This window comes from Trachemys scripta, chromosome 3, assembly GCF_013100865.1.
Source record: "Trachemys scripta elegans isolate TJP31775 chromosome 3, CAS_Tse_1.0, whole genome shotgun sequence".
In the NCBI taxonomy this organism is placed as follows: domain Eukaryota; kingdom Metazoa; phylum Chordata; order Testudines; family Emydidae; genus Trachemys; species Trachemys scripta.
The window spans coordinates 125,940,893-125,956,969 of NC_048300.1; the positions used below are offsets into that span (position 1 = coordinate 125,940,893).

The 16,077-nt window shown below is 38.8% G+C and overlaps 1 protein-coding gene across 2 annotated transcripts in view; it reads left to right on the forward strand.

Annotated features, from left to right (window-relative positions):
* HACE1 (HECT domain and ankyrin repeat containing E3 ubiquitin protein ligase 1) overlaps nt 1-16,077 on the forward strand; it is a 91,525-nt gene that overhangs the window by 41,298 nt on the left and 34,150 nt on the right. For both annotated transcript variants that reach the window (XM_034765970.1, XM_034765971.1), the window contains exons 12-18: nt 4,650-4,969; nt 7,290-7,358; nt 8,080-8,167; nt 10,984-11,095; nt 11,191-11,288; nt 11,490-11,577; nt 13,358-13,507. In XM_034765970.1, the coding sequence (XP_034621861.1) occupies nt 4,650-4,969; nt 7,290-7,358; nt 8,080-8,167; nt 10,984-11,095; nt 11,191-11,288; nt 11,490-11,577; nt 13,358-13,507 (925 nt within the window). The remainder of the gene's footprint in view (nt 1-4,649; nt 4,970-7,289; nt 7,359-8,079; nt 8,168-10,983; nt 11,096-11,190; nt 11,289-11,489; nt 11,578-13,357; nt 13,508-16,077) is intronic.

The window sequence follows — 16,077 nt, forward strand, 5'->3', positions numbered from 1 at the left end:
ATGACTTCCTGAGGTCCCTTCCAACCCTGATATTCTATGATTCTATGATTTATTGTATTTTAAAATAATTTTCAGAAGTGCCTCAAGTCTTGGGCACTTCTTCTTCCTTTAAACCAGGGGTGGGCAAACCTTTTGGCCTGAGGGTCACATCTGGGTATGAAATTGTATCGCGGACCATGAATGCTCCTAAAATTGGGGTTTGGGGTGCAGGAGGGAGTGCAGACTCCAGGAGGGGGTGCAGGTTCTGTGCCAGAAATGAGGAGTTCAGGATGTGGGAGGGGGCTCCAGGCTGGGGCAGGAGGTTGGAGTGCGGGAGGGGGTGAGGGCCCTGGGGTGGGGCTGGGGATGAGTGGTTTGGGGTGCAGGACTGTGTTCCAGGCTGGGACCGAGGGATTTGGAGGCTGAGAAGGGGGATCAGGGCTGGGTCAAGGGGTTGGGGTGTGGGGAGGGTCATGGGTGCAGGCTCCAGGCGGCGCTTATCTCAAGCTGGTCCCGGAAGCAGCGCCATGGCCTACACTGAGACGTGGCCAGGCAGCTCTGCACACTGTCCTGTCTGCATGTGCTGCCCCTTCTCCAGGTGCCATCCCTGCAGCAGTAGCTCAAGGTCCAGATTAAAAGGTCCGACAGGCCGGACGTTGCCCGTGGGCCGTAGTTTGCCAACCCCTGCTTTGAACACTTAAATAAAAAAAATGGTCACAGTAATCTGGCATGGAGAGGTGTAAAGAGTTTGGATAGACCCTGAGCATGGGCTGACATGAAAAAAGCTCACATTTTGAGGGAAGAGAATAGCTTTGTGATCTTACTGGAGGCATAGTTAAGATTCCATCCTTAACTCACTACAACAGACCCAGCCAAGCTTCATTTAAGAGATTCCAAAGGTATTAAAAGTGGATGTATCACCTGTGTCATGCAGATGATAGAATTCACTAGGAGTCAGCCCCTTTTTGTAGGTGAAGGAATCACTAGCTAATTAAAACTCACTGCTTGATTATACTGAACTTTGGCTGTGCAAAGAAATTCTTTGGTTAATATATATTTTTTGTTTAGAAACCCAAGTTTGAAGGAAATCCCTCTTAACTCAAATTAAGTTTACCTGTGAGAAGCCCTTTTTCTCTTTACTTTGACCAGGCTCTAGTCTCCTCTCCATTATATTCCATTGAATACCTCGAATTATTTCAGATTCAAGGTCCCACATCACATTGCAGCTCTAATTTGTCAGTGATAGGCATGGATGGCTGCTTTGAGGTAGTCATTAGAAAAGGATCAGAACTCCTTTGTTCTGCATTGTGTGTTCAAACTCATTGTAAATTACCTTTGCTACCTTGTAAACTGGAGGCAATAATTGGTCCAATAGGACCCTAAAAGAGCAAACTATCTTTGAAAAAATCATACAGACACTACATCTGCTTATTCTAAATGTTTCTCCCTGCAAGCATGCTTCTGTCTTACATTGCTTAAGTCATAGCCAGTTTGCTTTTATCTGCGTCTAACACTGGGATTATTTTAAGACTGTAGAGCTCAATAAACTTGGCTAGTAATTCCAATAAATCCTAGTGTGATCTGCATACTTCCAGATTTACAAATTAACTGTATTCCAGGATACTTGGATTTGAGTCATGTCCTTGAGAGTGGGCATCTTCTAAACCGGAGATCAAATACCTCTTTCCTGGTCCGAATTCAGTTCACATTGGATTTAGTTCATCTTATTTCAGCTAGGTACTAACACAATGCAATCCAGTTGAGTGGTGGTAGTATATGCAAGGTTAGATGCCTCATCCATGGGTGAATTATAAATTGTGATGGTCTTATTATTGATTAAGCCTTAAACAGCCCAAAGTTGATGCTGTTGACCAATTTCCCTGTGCATCCAAAGCAATATCCTTTAAGAGATCACTAGGACAAATAAACGTTAGACATGCTAAACCTGAATTGTGGCTTAGTATCTTTAGGCTTCAGTGCCTGTATTAAGTTTTTAATCATCTTGTTCTGCTGATTTTTTTTAAAGTCTTTGATTTTTTCTGATACTTTTGTTAAATATGAGAGTGTACTAATGAACTTCTTTGCATAATCTCCCTCCTAATCAGAGAAGCCTGTAACATTTGATTCCCTCATTTCTAGAATCAAATTATGATTATTTGTTGTCATACGACTATTGCTTTTATGGACTAGTGTTTCCCTGCTCTAAATCTTTTTAAAACTAAAACATTTGTCAGGTGGGTGGAAGGTATTGCTGTATACTGCAGCATGAGAGCTGGGTTTGATTTCTGGCATTCCAGGTCAGTAGAGCAGTGGCTCTCACTTTCCGGATTACTGTACCCCTTTCAGGAGTCTGATTTGTCTTTCGTACCCGCAAGTTTCACTTATTTAAACGACTTGCTTACAAATCTGACATAGAAATACAAAAGTGTCACAGCACACTATTGAAAAAATGTACACGTACCCCTGGTTGAGAACCACTTTAGTAGAGAATGAAAGTGCTGCACAGGCAACATGAATAGGTTTAAGAGAAGGGGTAGTGCCATGTGTTACTGAATAGTAGCCTTTCTGGACACGCACAGAGTAAAAATGATGTGATTCAAAGGATGTTTGATATGTGTACTAGAATCATAGAAATGTAAGGCTGGAAGGGGCCTTGAGAGGTCAAGTACAGCCCGTTGCGCAAGGAGAAAATGGAGATCAGTTACTCTTTTCTGATTCATATTGGTTATAGAATAGAATTAAATTCATTCTTGTCATTATAGAATGAAGTGTAAGGTCTGCGTTTTTTAAAAGCAAACTAAGTCGGTTTCTTCGTGGCAACTTCAACTAAGTCATCCTGCTTAGGCATGGTTATTAATGCTGGCATAAAATGTAGACCACTTTGGAAGTGTGTATGGGGATTCACATTTGATAAGTCATAATGTTGAAATAGGAAAACAGGAACTGAAACTGTCTTGACCACAGCTCTGAATACAATCTGAATGAATTTGGGGTCAGACCTCCAGGAATACCAATTTGGTGCCTGCAGGGCATAATGGAACAGAGAATTAAAAACAGGAGTCCTAAGAAATCAAGAAGGGTGTCTGACAAGCATCTGAAATACTTAAGAGAAAGCACGCTTTAGACATGCAAGGCTAATCGAGGAAATGCCTACCTAGCTTTCTTTCTGAGTATATATGTTAAGCATACAGCTACTTTTTAATCTGACTTTTTTCTGTAATTCAGTAAATCGTGTTTTTAATTACAACATTTAATTCTTATATTGTTTTGTGGTAAAGTCAATCATGGATCCTTGGAGGGAAGCTAACCTTCTGATCTCTTGTGAGAAGTAATTGCAGTAAAAATGACACCTATGTTGAAGCACTTAGTTGAGGTGACCCCCAAGAAGTGTCATCCGGATACTGTTTTGTCAGCATGGGTGCAAAGAAAACGGATATCAGTAAGTGGCAGGAACAGAGTACTGAAGTTAAGGGGAGAGGTCCAGATTCCACTTCTCAAGTACAACAGAACCCTGCTTATCTGACTCTCCCTGAACAGGCTCTCCCCATTTACCAGACAACCAGGACTCCAGGACCAGAAGCGGGCGATTTCTCCTGTGGCCGCTAGATGGTGCTGCAGCATCACATTTACCCATTTTCTGGTTTTTCCGGAATTTTGATTATCTGATCTGGTCTTGGTTCCAGTTAGACCAGATAAACGGGGTTCTATTGTACCTCTGCAATAACGCTTTTAAGAGGGAGAAGGGATAAGATTATAATACATGTGTGCGTACAAAAGCTGCCTTACTTATTCCATACTCTTTCAGTTGCACCTCTAGTGAACTGTGGTCTTAAACAAAATAGATACTAAATATCTTGTCCTGTAAAAAAAAATTAAACTGCTCTATGAATCACTTTGCAAAATAGTGAATGAGATTGGTTTTTAAAGGGCAGTGGGGAAACTTGCATAATTATTACCAATAAACTTGTTTCTAGCCAGTGAAATTAATCATATTAGCAATATGAACTCTGAGACGCTCATGATACTAGCAGAACTACTCATAAAAATATTAATTTTGGTCCTGCTCTGGCAAACTTTATGTTGATGGTCAGTGTGCTTGCATAGAGCCCTGTTGACTTAACTGGGGCTTTGTATTGGTGCTGGGGTCCACCTGATTGGAGCAGCTTGCTTGATCTAGATATAAAAAAGAACAGACTTGTTCAGACGTCTAACATTTCAAATAGTATATGCAGAATTGTTAGGACTTGAATTTCATCTGTCTGTCTCACTGCCTGACCCTAGCAGTTAGGATAGCACTACCTCTGGTCAGTAGTGTGTACATAGCAACTGCTGGACCAACATGTATGTGTGAGTTTTATAAATTAAAGTTGGTATAAAACACAAGGTGATCATATATCTCTTCTTTATCTACTACGTGATTCCCTTCTCCCCCGCCTTTCTCCTTGGTTTTATGTGGGTTTTTTTAGATTACTGTATGGATATGTGAAAAGATTTTACGTGAACAAATACTTGACTCCATCTATGAGATGAGCTTTATTAGAATTTAATTTAGCAGCTTCACCATTTGCATGGAAGTCATGCTGTACTTGTCTTTGTTTATGGTGTGATCTTATTTCTAATATTCACAAATATGTCCAATTACATTTTTGTCATTTCCTTGTGCATTGCAGCCGCTGGAATTACTCTGGCACTCATTAGATGAATGGCTAGTTCTAATAGCTACAGAATTGATGAAAAACAAAAGAGACTCTGCCAACATTACATCCATTTTACTAAAGCAGAAAGGGCCAAATCAGCCTGCCTTCAACGCTGCAGGAACTGAGAGCAGAGAAAAGCTATCTACTGACACAGGGGATTCAAAAGCATATGAGGTTGCCAGGAAGCAGGAAGCTTGTGCAGATTGCCAGGATGTTATCTCGGTGACAGCAAACAGGTTGAGTGCTGTCATTCAAGCGTTTTATATGTGCTGCTCCTGTCAGATGCCTCAAGGGTAAGGAGGATTCTGCTCATTATCTAAAATTTTATTTTTTAAAATTAGTCTGATTTCTTGTGAAAATATGTATGCTGACATATTAAACTAACGACAATCAAGGGATTGCTCTGTGCTTCTTTCATTTGTTCAAGCATTTTGTTATTTTTCATAACGCTTCTAAACAATGCAGCAGACCTTCCTTTTCGTAGTGTTGCTGCTGTCTCATGAAAACTCTTGGTGCAATTCTGCTCACATTGAGTATCTTGAGTAGTTTTTGCCTTTTTTGTCGTATTACATGTGATAGTTATGGGAAAACATGATCTCCTGGGGTTCAACTACTTCCACTTTATATTCTACATGTGAAGTCCTCCCTAGTTTCACATAATTGTCTTCATAACTGCTACTATAATTTTGATGTCAGAAAAATCAGAACTGTCATTTCATGCAAAAATAAGCACCAGCGGCAGAACTCATCTGACTTGATGTTGCAGAGAATTGTAATGGGATACAAAACCTTTCATCTCTAGGTCACGCCCACTCTGAATTCAGTCCCAGGTTAGCAGACACTAAAAATCTGTTACCACATGACATCTGTTCTAATGGCCCAGGTGAAATAGATTGGTGGTCTCAGTCCAATACCTAGTGAGTAGACAAGGGTCTCCATTATAACTGAACTCTTCTTGTTAATCTATTTGACATAAAGGATTGAACTTGTCTTGATAATATGCTACTTGTCCTATAAGCATAACATTGTTGATGTTAGTGGGATAGCGTAAGAGAGCTTGTACTGCTGCTCCCTCAGTTTTTCTAAGGCTAGGGTATTTCATTGTATAGTATTGTCCATGCAACACTTTTTTCACAAACTCAGATCTCAAAGAAGATGCTTCTGCTTTCATAAATATACTTAGCAGTAGGAGTAATAAAAAAAAAAAACAAAAAAAAAACTTCTTGTCTAACTCTAAAAGATTAGATTTGAATCCAGAGGATATTCCCAACAGAACAAAATTAATTGAAGGCTAATCAGTTGCAGATGAGTTTTCTGACACATTGGGTAACGTGTCCCTTTTTTTTTTTTTTTTAAAGTTGAGAAGGGAGTCAAACTTTTACAGTCTCCAACTCTTTCTAAATATTGAGTATATTTTGGAAAATAGATTAAAGAAAACTAGAAAAATAAGTTTCCCCCTCTAAGTGAGGATTATAATTACACACAACTTTTAATCACTCAATGGTTAGCACAATACTGAATGTAGATATAGGGTAGGCTTAAAAACATACAAACTTTTAAAAGCATTTGATATATTTAAAAATAACTTCCTCTTAACTGCCAAGACCTGAAGTTTCAGAATCGTTCTCCTGCAAGAACTGATAAATCAGAAGCCTAAAGCAGTGTAAAAAGATGCAGTTCCCTAAAATGTTTGAGGTGTTTCATGTCATCACCTCTTGCTGGAGAAATACAGGTTTCTGAGATCAGGTGAGGGCAGGTGAAAGGTAATGATCATGTTAATATCTTTTGGCTTAGTCTATACTACAGACTTACGTTGGTATAACTATGTTGCTCACGGGTTTGGAAAATCCACATCCCGGAATGACGCAGTTATGCTGACCTAACTCCCAGTGTAGACAGTGTTATGTCAACAGGAGAGCTTCTCCTGTCAGCAGAGTTACCACCTCTCGGGGAGGTGGAATACCTACCGGGGGCGTAGGTAGCGTCTCCACTAAACACTATAGTCATGCAGCTGCAGTGCTTATGTGTAGATAAGGTCTTAGTATCTGTGTTGTATTAAATGTTTTCATTCACCTTCAGATGTTAATACCTTTTGAGATCTAGGTTAAACAGTTAAAAGCTCCACTTAAAACATTGTAATGTTAACATGCTCTGTATATTTAAATATAAACTCAAGATGTTAGGTGCTCTTAACATTATAGTAGAAAGGATATATGCTAAATTGTATCATCCAATGCATGTGTTCCCACCTGCATAGTAAAAGAAGCAAAAGTCCTGCAGAAAAAGCATGTGATGATGCAGTTAGGCTGTAACATAAACCATACGCTCAGGAGAGCAGTTACCAGTCAGGCTGCATGGCCAGGCTTTGACACTTGACACTTCTTGCCTTCTTGATTGCTTTACATTGCATCCTCAGTCGTGGTGTTTTAATCTTCTAGTACATCTAATTAATTATATACTTGAAAAATCCTTTACTGAAACATGATACCAGGATTACATAGGATTTTTTTATTTAAAATTACAAGGTTTGTTGTACAATCTTAAATTCTGCTTTCATTTTATTTTCATTGAACAAAATTATTTACAACTGAATACATTTTATTTGTATTACAGGATGACGTCACCTCGTTTTATAGAATTTGTCTGCAAACATGACAATGTTCTTAAGTGCTTTGTTAACCGGTAGGCCATCAAAAAATTTAATATTTTTATTTGACTGAAATGTTAGTTACACATTCATATTTAATTGTGATTCAGAGGTGTGTGTTTGCTGGGTACATTCCTGATCCAGCATGTCTTCATATACATCTAACTATGCACATTAGTAGGCCCATTGAACTCCGTGGAAGTACTCCTGTGCATAAATGATATATGTCCACAAGCATTGCAGGAATGAAGCTTAAATGAGTACGTACCTAAGCAACTCTTCTGTATGTTTCATATCCCAAAACTTGTCAAGAAGGAACTAGAACTATTGGTCTGTGACTAGGTGCCATCTCCTACCCTGCTGCAAACATAGCCCACACGACAGGCCAAATTACCTTCTCTCTCCCAAAGTTTTGGTTTACTCACCAAAGGAATGCTGAATGAAACATACAGCCTAGTTTGTCTTCTCCTTATGCTTGGCTGCTTCCAAAGTTCCTCTGAGGATTGCTCAGTATACCCCCTTGTCCTCTCTCTAGAGAGCCTCTTTAGGTGAGGTGAGGTAATGCAAGCCTCCCACAAAGTGAGGCAGGAAAACACACTTTATGCAATGTCAGTGTTTCTTGAAAATATCCTATAATTTTTGTTTTGTTAGACTTTTAAAAATACCTTTTCAGGTATGCTCAGTTCTGTCATGAGACTTTTGCTAGATCTGTGCACCTGCAACTAGTAAACTTCCAACTTAAAACTTTTTTTTCAGAAACCCCAAAATAATTTTTGACCACTTTCATTTTCTTCTTGAGTGCCCTGAACTGATGTCGAGATTCATGCACATCATAAAAGCACAGGTAAATGTTAAGCACTTTTTATTTATATCTTTAATACAACACTTTTTTTTTTCATTTGCACATCCATAAATTACTGATTAACTCTAAAGCGTGAAGGTTAACTACCTCTAGTATTTGAGCTTAAACAAATAGATTGATATTTGCCAGAGTGAACTTTTTATCGGCTGTCTTTTCCATTTAAAATATAACTGAATTACTTTGAGGACAATTGTGACTAACTGTTTCTGGCCTATAGCTGCACAATAATTAGTCTGAGTCTTCAGTTTATAATTCTGCTATAGCTGCTCACTTCAGTCAGATATCCTGTTGCCGGGACATTCTCTTGCTCTCTGTAGAATACCTCCTACCACCTGTCACATGCCATCTGAGGTTAAAACACTTGGGTATTATTGCAATTGCTTGCTTTCTTTTTTGTGTTCCAGAGAATTAAGTAAAAAGGCAGGAAACAAAACCCAGTACAATCAGTGTATTGCTGCTGCACACAAGGCCACACATGTGAGCATTGGCTGCAATGTGATCATTATCCAAGTCTGCACTAGTACTGCTAGTGGGTGGTTTGTGGGCAGCACTTTGTTTCATTCAATCTTCAACAAATTACACACGAGAGCACCTTTACTTCTGCGGATAGTCTGATTTCCTAATATTCTCTGTAGTTCTGCTTATTAGAAAGACCTATGATAAGAAACCATTTTTGTTGGTCCTTTAGACCAGTTTCTCTAAAGATTTGCTCAAATCCTAAGAAGACATGTAGGCTAGCTCTGGGCCATGCTGCCTGAATAGCAAAAATCTCTTTAAAGAAATTCTGTATTTTGAAAGTTGTAAAGGTCTGGAGAGAATTCCCCTCTCCTCGATAGTCCACAAAGCAAAACGTTTATTTTAAGAACTTAAGAGTTTATGAACCCACCTCCGTTGCCATGTGACTAACTTTTCAGGGTAGGGTGTGAAGTTTGTGCTAGTTGTCAGTCCCCTGGATGATTTTCAGTTCTGTTCCATATTGTACTCAGCCCAGCCCCATATGCTGGTATCCTATCCACTAAAGCAAGTAAGGGCACGTTCTGCTTCCCCCAAGTAATAATCAATGGGGAGTGAACACACCTTTTGTCAGGCCTTGTTCTAAGCAAAATCCCATAACAGTCACCACAATTGTTTGAATGTCATGAGTCAAACAAGATGGAACTACGCTTCTGGTGAGATCTGCTGAAAAACATGTAATTTTGTATGGATTTCTAGGGAATCCTGGCTGTTTCCATTTCCATAGGTCTTATTTGCTATTGAATTAGAGGTCTCAAAAGTACTTTGAATTACTGTAAATCATACCTTTCATTATTGCTGTTATTTTAATGATCGTATTGACTTTTCTATCAAGGGAATTATACTTGGTTTTTTGTTTGTATCTTAAAACTAAAAGTAGAAGCTGTTCTAAGATAAACCTGCAATGGTGGGCAAAACACCAGATGAATAAGGATTTAAAATATTCAGTTTCTGAGTCAGTGATTCTCATGGTCTCTGGAGTATCAGGGGACTCTACAATAAAACATTCTGAGAATCGTGGGTCCATGAGACTTTTTCCTTTATTAAATGGAGGAAACAGAGAATCATTGCCCTAAATGAGGAAAACCTCTTTCATTAAACAGCTTCTTAAAAACCGGAGCAGTTTCAGATTAAGGCCCTGTCTCTGCTACATAATTTAAATACATTTGTAACCACTTAGCGGCGTGGTTGGCCATAAACATGATTTGTCTCCACAACTCACTGTTCACAGTCAGCTGCCACAGTTGATAACCTGAAAACCAACAGTGTGGTGTTCTGCCAGATACCTAGTTTGCCATATGATTATTTTCCTGTAATCAGTTCTGCATTTTTTCCGCTATCCTGTGTGGAAAGGACCTTTAAGCTTGACGGTGTAATTGGTGAGGCCAGTTCTCTTTCCCTGAACACATAATCCGCATTGCTGCTTCTGGCATTTTCTCTAAGCTTTCTGTCTGCTGAGATGTGTGAGATAGCTGCCCACATTTCCCAGAATGCACTGATGCAGATAGCATAGTAAGTGCACATACACAATTGTATTTTAATTATGGTTGTGAGATAGAAGTGACGTACTGAAAGACAAATATATAACTCGGTCGCATAAGTGTCATGAACTGGTTACAAAAGCATGGCTGTACTTGTAGTATGGTCATGGCCTAACTTGGGTCAAAACCAAACCAGACACATTGAATTTCTCTCAGAATTGAAGAAAATAAGTGACTTAAAAAAAACAACAACCCAAACCATACTGAGTTTGCTTACTTTTACAGAAGACCTTTTCCATCATCCTATTCAGTGAAGTCATATTATTGTCAGGTACTATTGATTATGGCCTCATTAGCATAGAGGATCAATGAGGAATAAGAATGGAAGCATATGTTTGTGTTAATATGCTAAATAGACAATGTGGAGGATAGTTTCAAAGAAAATATTATTCATGAGAATTCATTATTGAATTTAAAAGTGAGCTAATTGGTTGCAAATGTATTCAATTACAGATCTAACATTCAAAGCGTCTGGACATAAGCGTTTGAATTGTTAAGTGTCGTCTTTCCCAAATGCAAAAATGAGCTATACAAAATGTTTGTGTATTCTTTTAGCAGGATTAGTGCTTGATTTTGCTTTCTTTTCCTTTGTGAAATCTTGTTGAAATGTCTGCTAATTACTCTTTAATGAAGTCCCTCACTGGAGCTTAATATTTAAAGTGAATTTCACAGAATGCTTTGATTATTAGCCTTTAGAATGATTGAGTAATATATTGGGCATGTTTCACCTGTTTTGTTTTGTAGCCCTTTAAAGATCGTTGTGAGTGGTTCTATGAACATTTGCACTCTGGACAACCGGATTCAGACATGGTGCACAGACCAGTCAATGAAAATGATATCCTGTTGGTTCACAGAGGTATTACACTACAAGGAGAAGGAGTGCATGTATAAAGTGCATAATATTTTTGTGATTACTTTAAGATATAAAATTAACTAGTGTTTCATATTTAGATTCTATTTTTAGGAGTAGCTGTGAAGTTGTGTCTAAAGCAAATTGTGCAAAGCTGAAGCAGGGGATTGCGGTGCGATTCCATGGCGAAGAAGGCATGGTAGGTAAAACCTTCGTAAACAATTTTTTGATATGCATATAAATATAATTTATATCAATTCTAACTAAAATTTGAATCTAAATGAAGTTTTAACAATACTCTCATACTTTTGCTTAAGGAATATATTTGGTTACTTATTTTGTTCAGCTATTTGTTAAATTAAATTTCTTTGTGCTGTATTTTTATCCTTTTGACATGTAGGGTCAAGGTGTGGTACGTGAATGGTTTGATATCTTATCCAATGAGATAGTTAACCCAGATTATGCACTCTTCACCCAGTCAGCTGATGGTATGTTGGTATCTCTTGTTCTAACTTTATGAACATTTGCTGAAGCAAAATTTAATCTAAGGAAAAGGTCCGATATATTATTCATAATATAAACCATTATCAATTAAGGTATAATGGTCAGAAAAAGTCCTTTGCTAATAAAGAAATAATGTGCACTGTCCATTAACTACAATTGATAACTAAGCAACTTTTATAAGTTGACGTGTTGCTGACTGACTTGCCAATATTGCTCTTTCTTTGACATGGGTGGAGAAATTCTATTTTAGCTCCTTTTGAGTTCCCAGTTTAATCTTCCTTTCATTTTCCTGGTAGCAAGAAGACATACCTCACGCATCAGCAGCAGGAGGGTGCTGTCTTTCCCCTTGCAGTTACTTGTATGTCTGGGCTGGTGCAGGCAAGATATGGGGAGTTTTTTTCTTCACCTTTTGACATCAACCCCACAACTGGTTTCTGCAGTAAAAACAGCTGTTTATCTCCCTGGAATTGCTCTTCAGTGCCTGACTTCTTGTCTCTTGGGTACGGAACAGATCATCTAGCCGCAAAGCTTTTCTCAGAAATAGGGATTGTCTCTCACACACCTTCTACCAGTTTCTTAGGAAACTGCAAAGAGAACTCAGCCAGCAAATGTTGCAACCTGAAGAGCTGGGAAAAAGGGTTTAGGAAGGTGTGTGAGAGACTGAACCTTCTGTCACTACGCTTTAAATAAATGAAAAGGAGTGGTTAGGCTCTAATCCTGCAAACACTTAAAGTATTTTCACAAATTTAGCCATGTGAATAGCCATGGAACTGCTTATGTGAGTAAAATGATGCCTGTGCATAAGTATTGTCGGGATTGGGGCCTATATGTAGTGGCTCATTATTACCCTTATGATGAAGGCATAATTTAGAGTCATCCCTGATTATCTATTAAAATTCCATTTTAACCCATTTGTTTCCTAAATCACTTTAGTCCTGCTGAATGTAGTACAGAAATTACAATCTGAATTAGAATATGCTTAAAAAAAAAAACCTGAACAAATTTTTACTTCAGTTTTTCAGATAATCAAACAAGTAGATTAATTACTTAGGTAGAAGAAAAATAGCTTTGAAATAGACCACAGATGAGTACAGCTACATTTAAGCAAGTTGTTTGGCTCCAATTATAGTCTATTGAACAATGCACACTAATTCTAAAAATCTGGAGAACTTGCTTCAACTTTTTGTTATGTAGAAAGATACTGAGAACTTGAGATTGTATAATTAAGATTTAATTATGTAAAGGAACATTTCCTCCTACTTTTTCATAGTGTCGGACCTTGCCTATTGTAAGTTGTGTCCGAGTTTTGGCTGTGCATGTTTTATATTCGCTCTGGGTGGCCTTTGTACTTTAATTCCAAACCAGCAAGAATGTAAATATTTCTGATAAATATTCAAATTTTTGTCAATTCAATAGATTGAGGAGAAGAAGGTAAACACACTGTGGCCCTGGGAAATGTAATTTTTGTTCGAAATGTTAAGAATGTGTGTGTGCATCTGTTGCAGTTTTAATAAGTTGCAAAAAGTAATTACAAATTTTATCCTGTTTTTGCCTTTTGTTTTTTTTTTTTTTTATTATTTTGGTCACACCAAGAAAATAGATCTATCAGAGAAGAGGGTAATGTGGGTGTGTGTTTATGTTCTTGTCCTACGAACAAATTGAATTTATTTGAGAGGTTCAAATTACAGTAAAAATATATAGGCTGCAGTTGTAAGATACGGGCTAAAACTATGACTAAATATAATAGCACCCTTTATTTCATAGGAACAACCTTCCAGCCAAACAGCAACTCTTCTGTAAATCCTGATCACTTGAACTACTTTCGATTTGCTGGACAGATCTTGGGTTTAGCTCTGAATCACAGGCAGCTGGTCAACATTTACTTCACAAGGTCATTCTACAAGCATATTCTTGGTATGGTTCTATTAAAATCCTGTTTTAGACAACTAATTCATTTCAGTTAATGATATAAATGATGTGGCTTGGTGGTACAGTTACTTATGCACTAGGCTTTCATCTTTGGTGACCTATCGTAAAAAATGGTGGATGTGAAAGTGTCTTTTTTTTGTGTACATCAGAATTACAGCACAATACAGCATGACTGGCATTCTCTGAAGAAAGGCTTAGATTGGAAGTACACTGGGCACGTCTGTGTGGGAAAACTTAGTAGAGCAACTTTTGCACTATATCAACTGGAGCAAATAGCTAGTCCTTAACTCTTATTAACCAATATATGAAGCTCACTTGTGGATTTTTCTTAAGAAAAAAATTAGTGCCACTGCTATAACCCCTTTAAAGTGTAAATATATAAATTAGTGGCCATTGCCTCTTTGTATTCGATTGTCTTTTTAAAAACATTCTTAGTTCAGAGACAAGAAGTACAGGCATTATAGCCAGCAGGTTCATTAGTTTTATCATGTAATAACACCCTGTTTGATATTTATTTAAATGGTACGTTCATTCTAGACCTTGTTTTCCATGATTTGTAATTTCTCAGATATGTTCTGGTCTGAAATTACTTATGTTCCTCAGCCTAGAAGTATATGAGACCTTTCAGGAATTCTGACAAAAATCTCTTCATAGTGGGTCCTTGAACTCTAATTCAAACATTTGGAGTTTTAACATAAAACTCTATCCCTCAGTGAGGGTGCTTGGTTTGATAACTTTGAAAAAGATTGACTAAGTTTTTCCAGTGAATGAAAATAGTTTCTCTCCTCTCCCCCCCCCCCCCCCCCCCCCTCCCCCCCCCTTTTTTTAGACAGCCATTCAAATTTATCAAGGAAAAATTCTGGGGATGGGGGGGGGGGGGGGGAAATCTACTATTCCACTCTTACCATAAATGCCCATATGCATACTCAGGTTCTCATCACATAGCACCAAAGAAAATCTGTATTTTTTACCACCACCAATATTAACATTCCTTCCCCTGACAAATGTATTACTTCTCAGTAGTGGCTCATTGGTGCTGCTACAGTAGCCTTCTCAGCCTTTTTCCTTTTCAGTGGAACTATTTGAGTCATCATTTAGAATGTAATGTAAGTTTGTGTCCTTTCTATCCTCTAGAAATCTATAAAAATTCTAATAGAAAGGAGATTATTCTTGCTCAAGTTTTCAAAGAATTTCATACCAATTTCTATAGTACCCTTTTGGTTTCACCCACCTTAAATTTTTGGGGCTTTTTCCATAAGAGTCTCATGACTGCCATAGCTGCCTGTCCAGCAAAACCTCAAGTCTTCTCCATTGAGACACTAGGCTTCTCCCAAAGATTGCTCCAGATGCAACAGCACTGTTTCAGTCCCCAGAAAGGTGCTGGAGTTCTGCTCTAAGAACTGCTGATGTGTTTGGCTCCTCCCTGAGGAACAAGAACATATCTGTTCTTCTTTGAGGACCTCTGTGCAGTACCCTTATGGGGATATGTTGTCCCTGGCATTGAGCTGCAGAACAGCCAGAAAACCAGGGTCCTTTGGGGAGCGCATGAGAAGTCTTGCATGAGGGTGACTTAATTTCCCTACCCTACATATGAGTGCACTCCCTAAGTGCCTCAAGTCTTTTGCTGCTGCCACTGCCACAGAATGCTAATGGAACTTGCCTTCATGATCCCAGGGCTAGATCTTCCTCTATCCTACCTTAATATCTTCTTGTAATTAGTTGGCTTAGAGTAGTATAAAGTAGTTTGTTGTAAATATCCCTTCCCTTGTCCCAGATACCTTTTACCAACACTGTGTTGGGCCATGAGGTCTCATAAGGGCATCAAGAGAGATGCCTCCTTCCCAGTGATCATACCAGAGACAGCAAGCACCAGATGAAAGCACCTATGTCTGGCAGAGACCCACTCAGTAACTGAAGATACAATTTGCTGCCGCGTCCCTCCCTGCTCTAGAAGGCAGAGTCATTTCAGGCTCTAGGCTCATCTAGCTTCTCAGTGTGCCTACTGCCTTGATAGCCTGGGCTAATTGATGGTGCAGAGACCCCAGCCTCAGCGCAGAAGTCTTCCTATTCAGGACCCATGATGCATTTTACTGCTCTAGCCTCAGTGCCAGCTTTTTATCATGGGCTTGAGACCAGAATCTCTTTGGCCCCATGCTGGGAATGAATCCTTCACCTAGCACCAAAGATCAAGTTGGCACCACCTTAAAGGTTTCCTTAGTCCCAGTGCTAACACAGGAAGTGCCCATCTTGCCACCTGCTCCTCACATGATGATTTGGCACTCATTCTATTCATCCACTGATGCCTCTGCCTCAGCTCTACAGGGGCATTCAGGGAAAAGGAAGGAGAAGCAGCACATCTCCTCATGAGGCCCAAAAAAGAGAGAAAAGGAGTTATTGTCTCTCTCTTGTATTCTCTGACACACAAGTGCCTCAAAGATTCTCAAATGGCATCTCTTTTCCATGCTCCTGTGGAGCCGGACATCTCAGCACCAGTTAACTTGGATGTCTAACCAGTTCAGATCCCAATAATACTTTGACTCTACTGGCCACCCTAC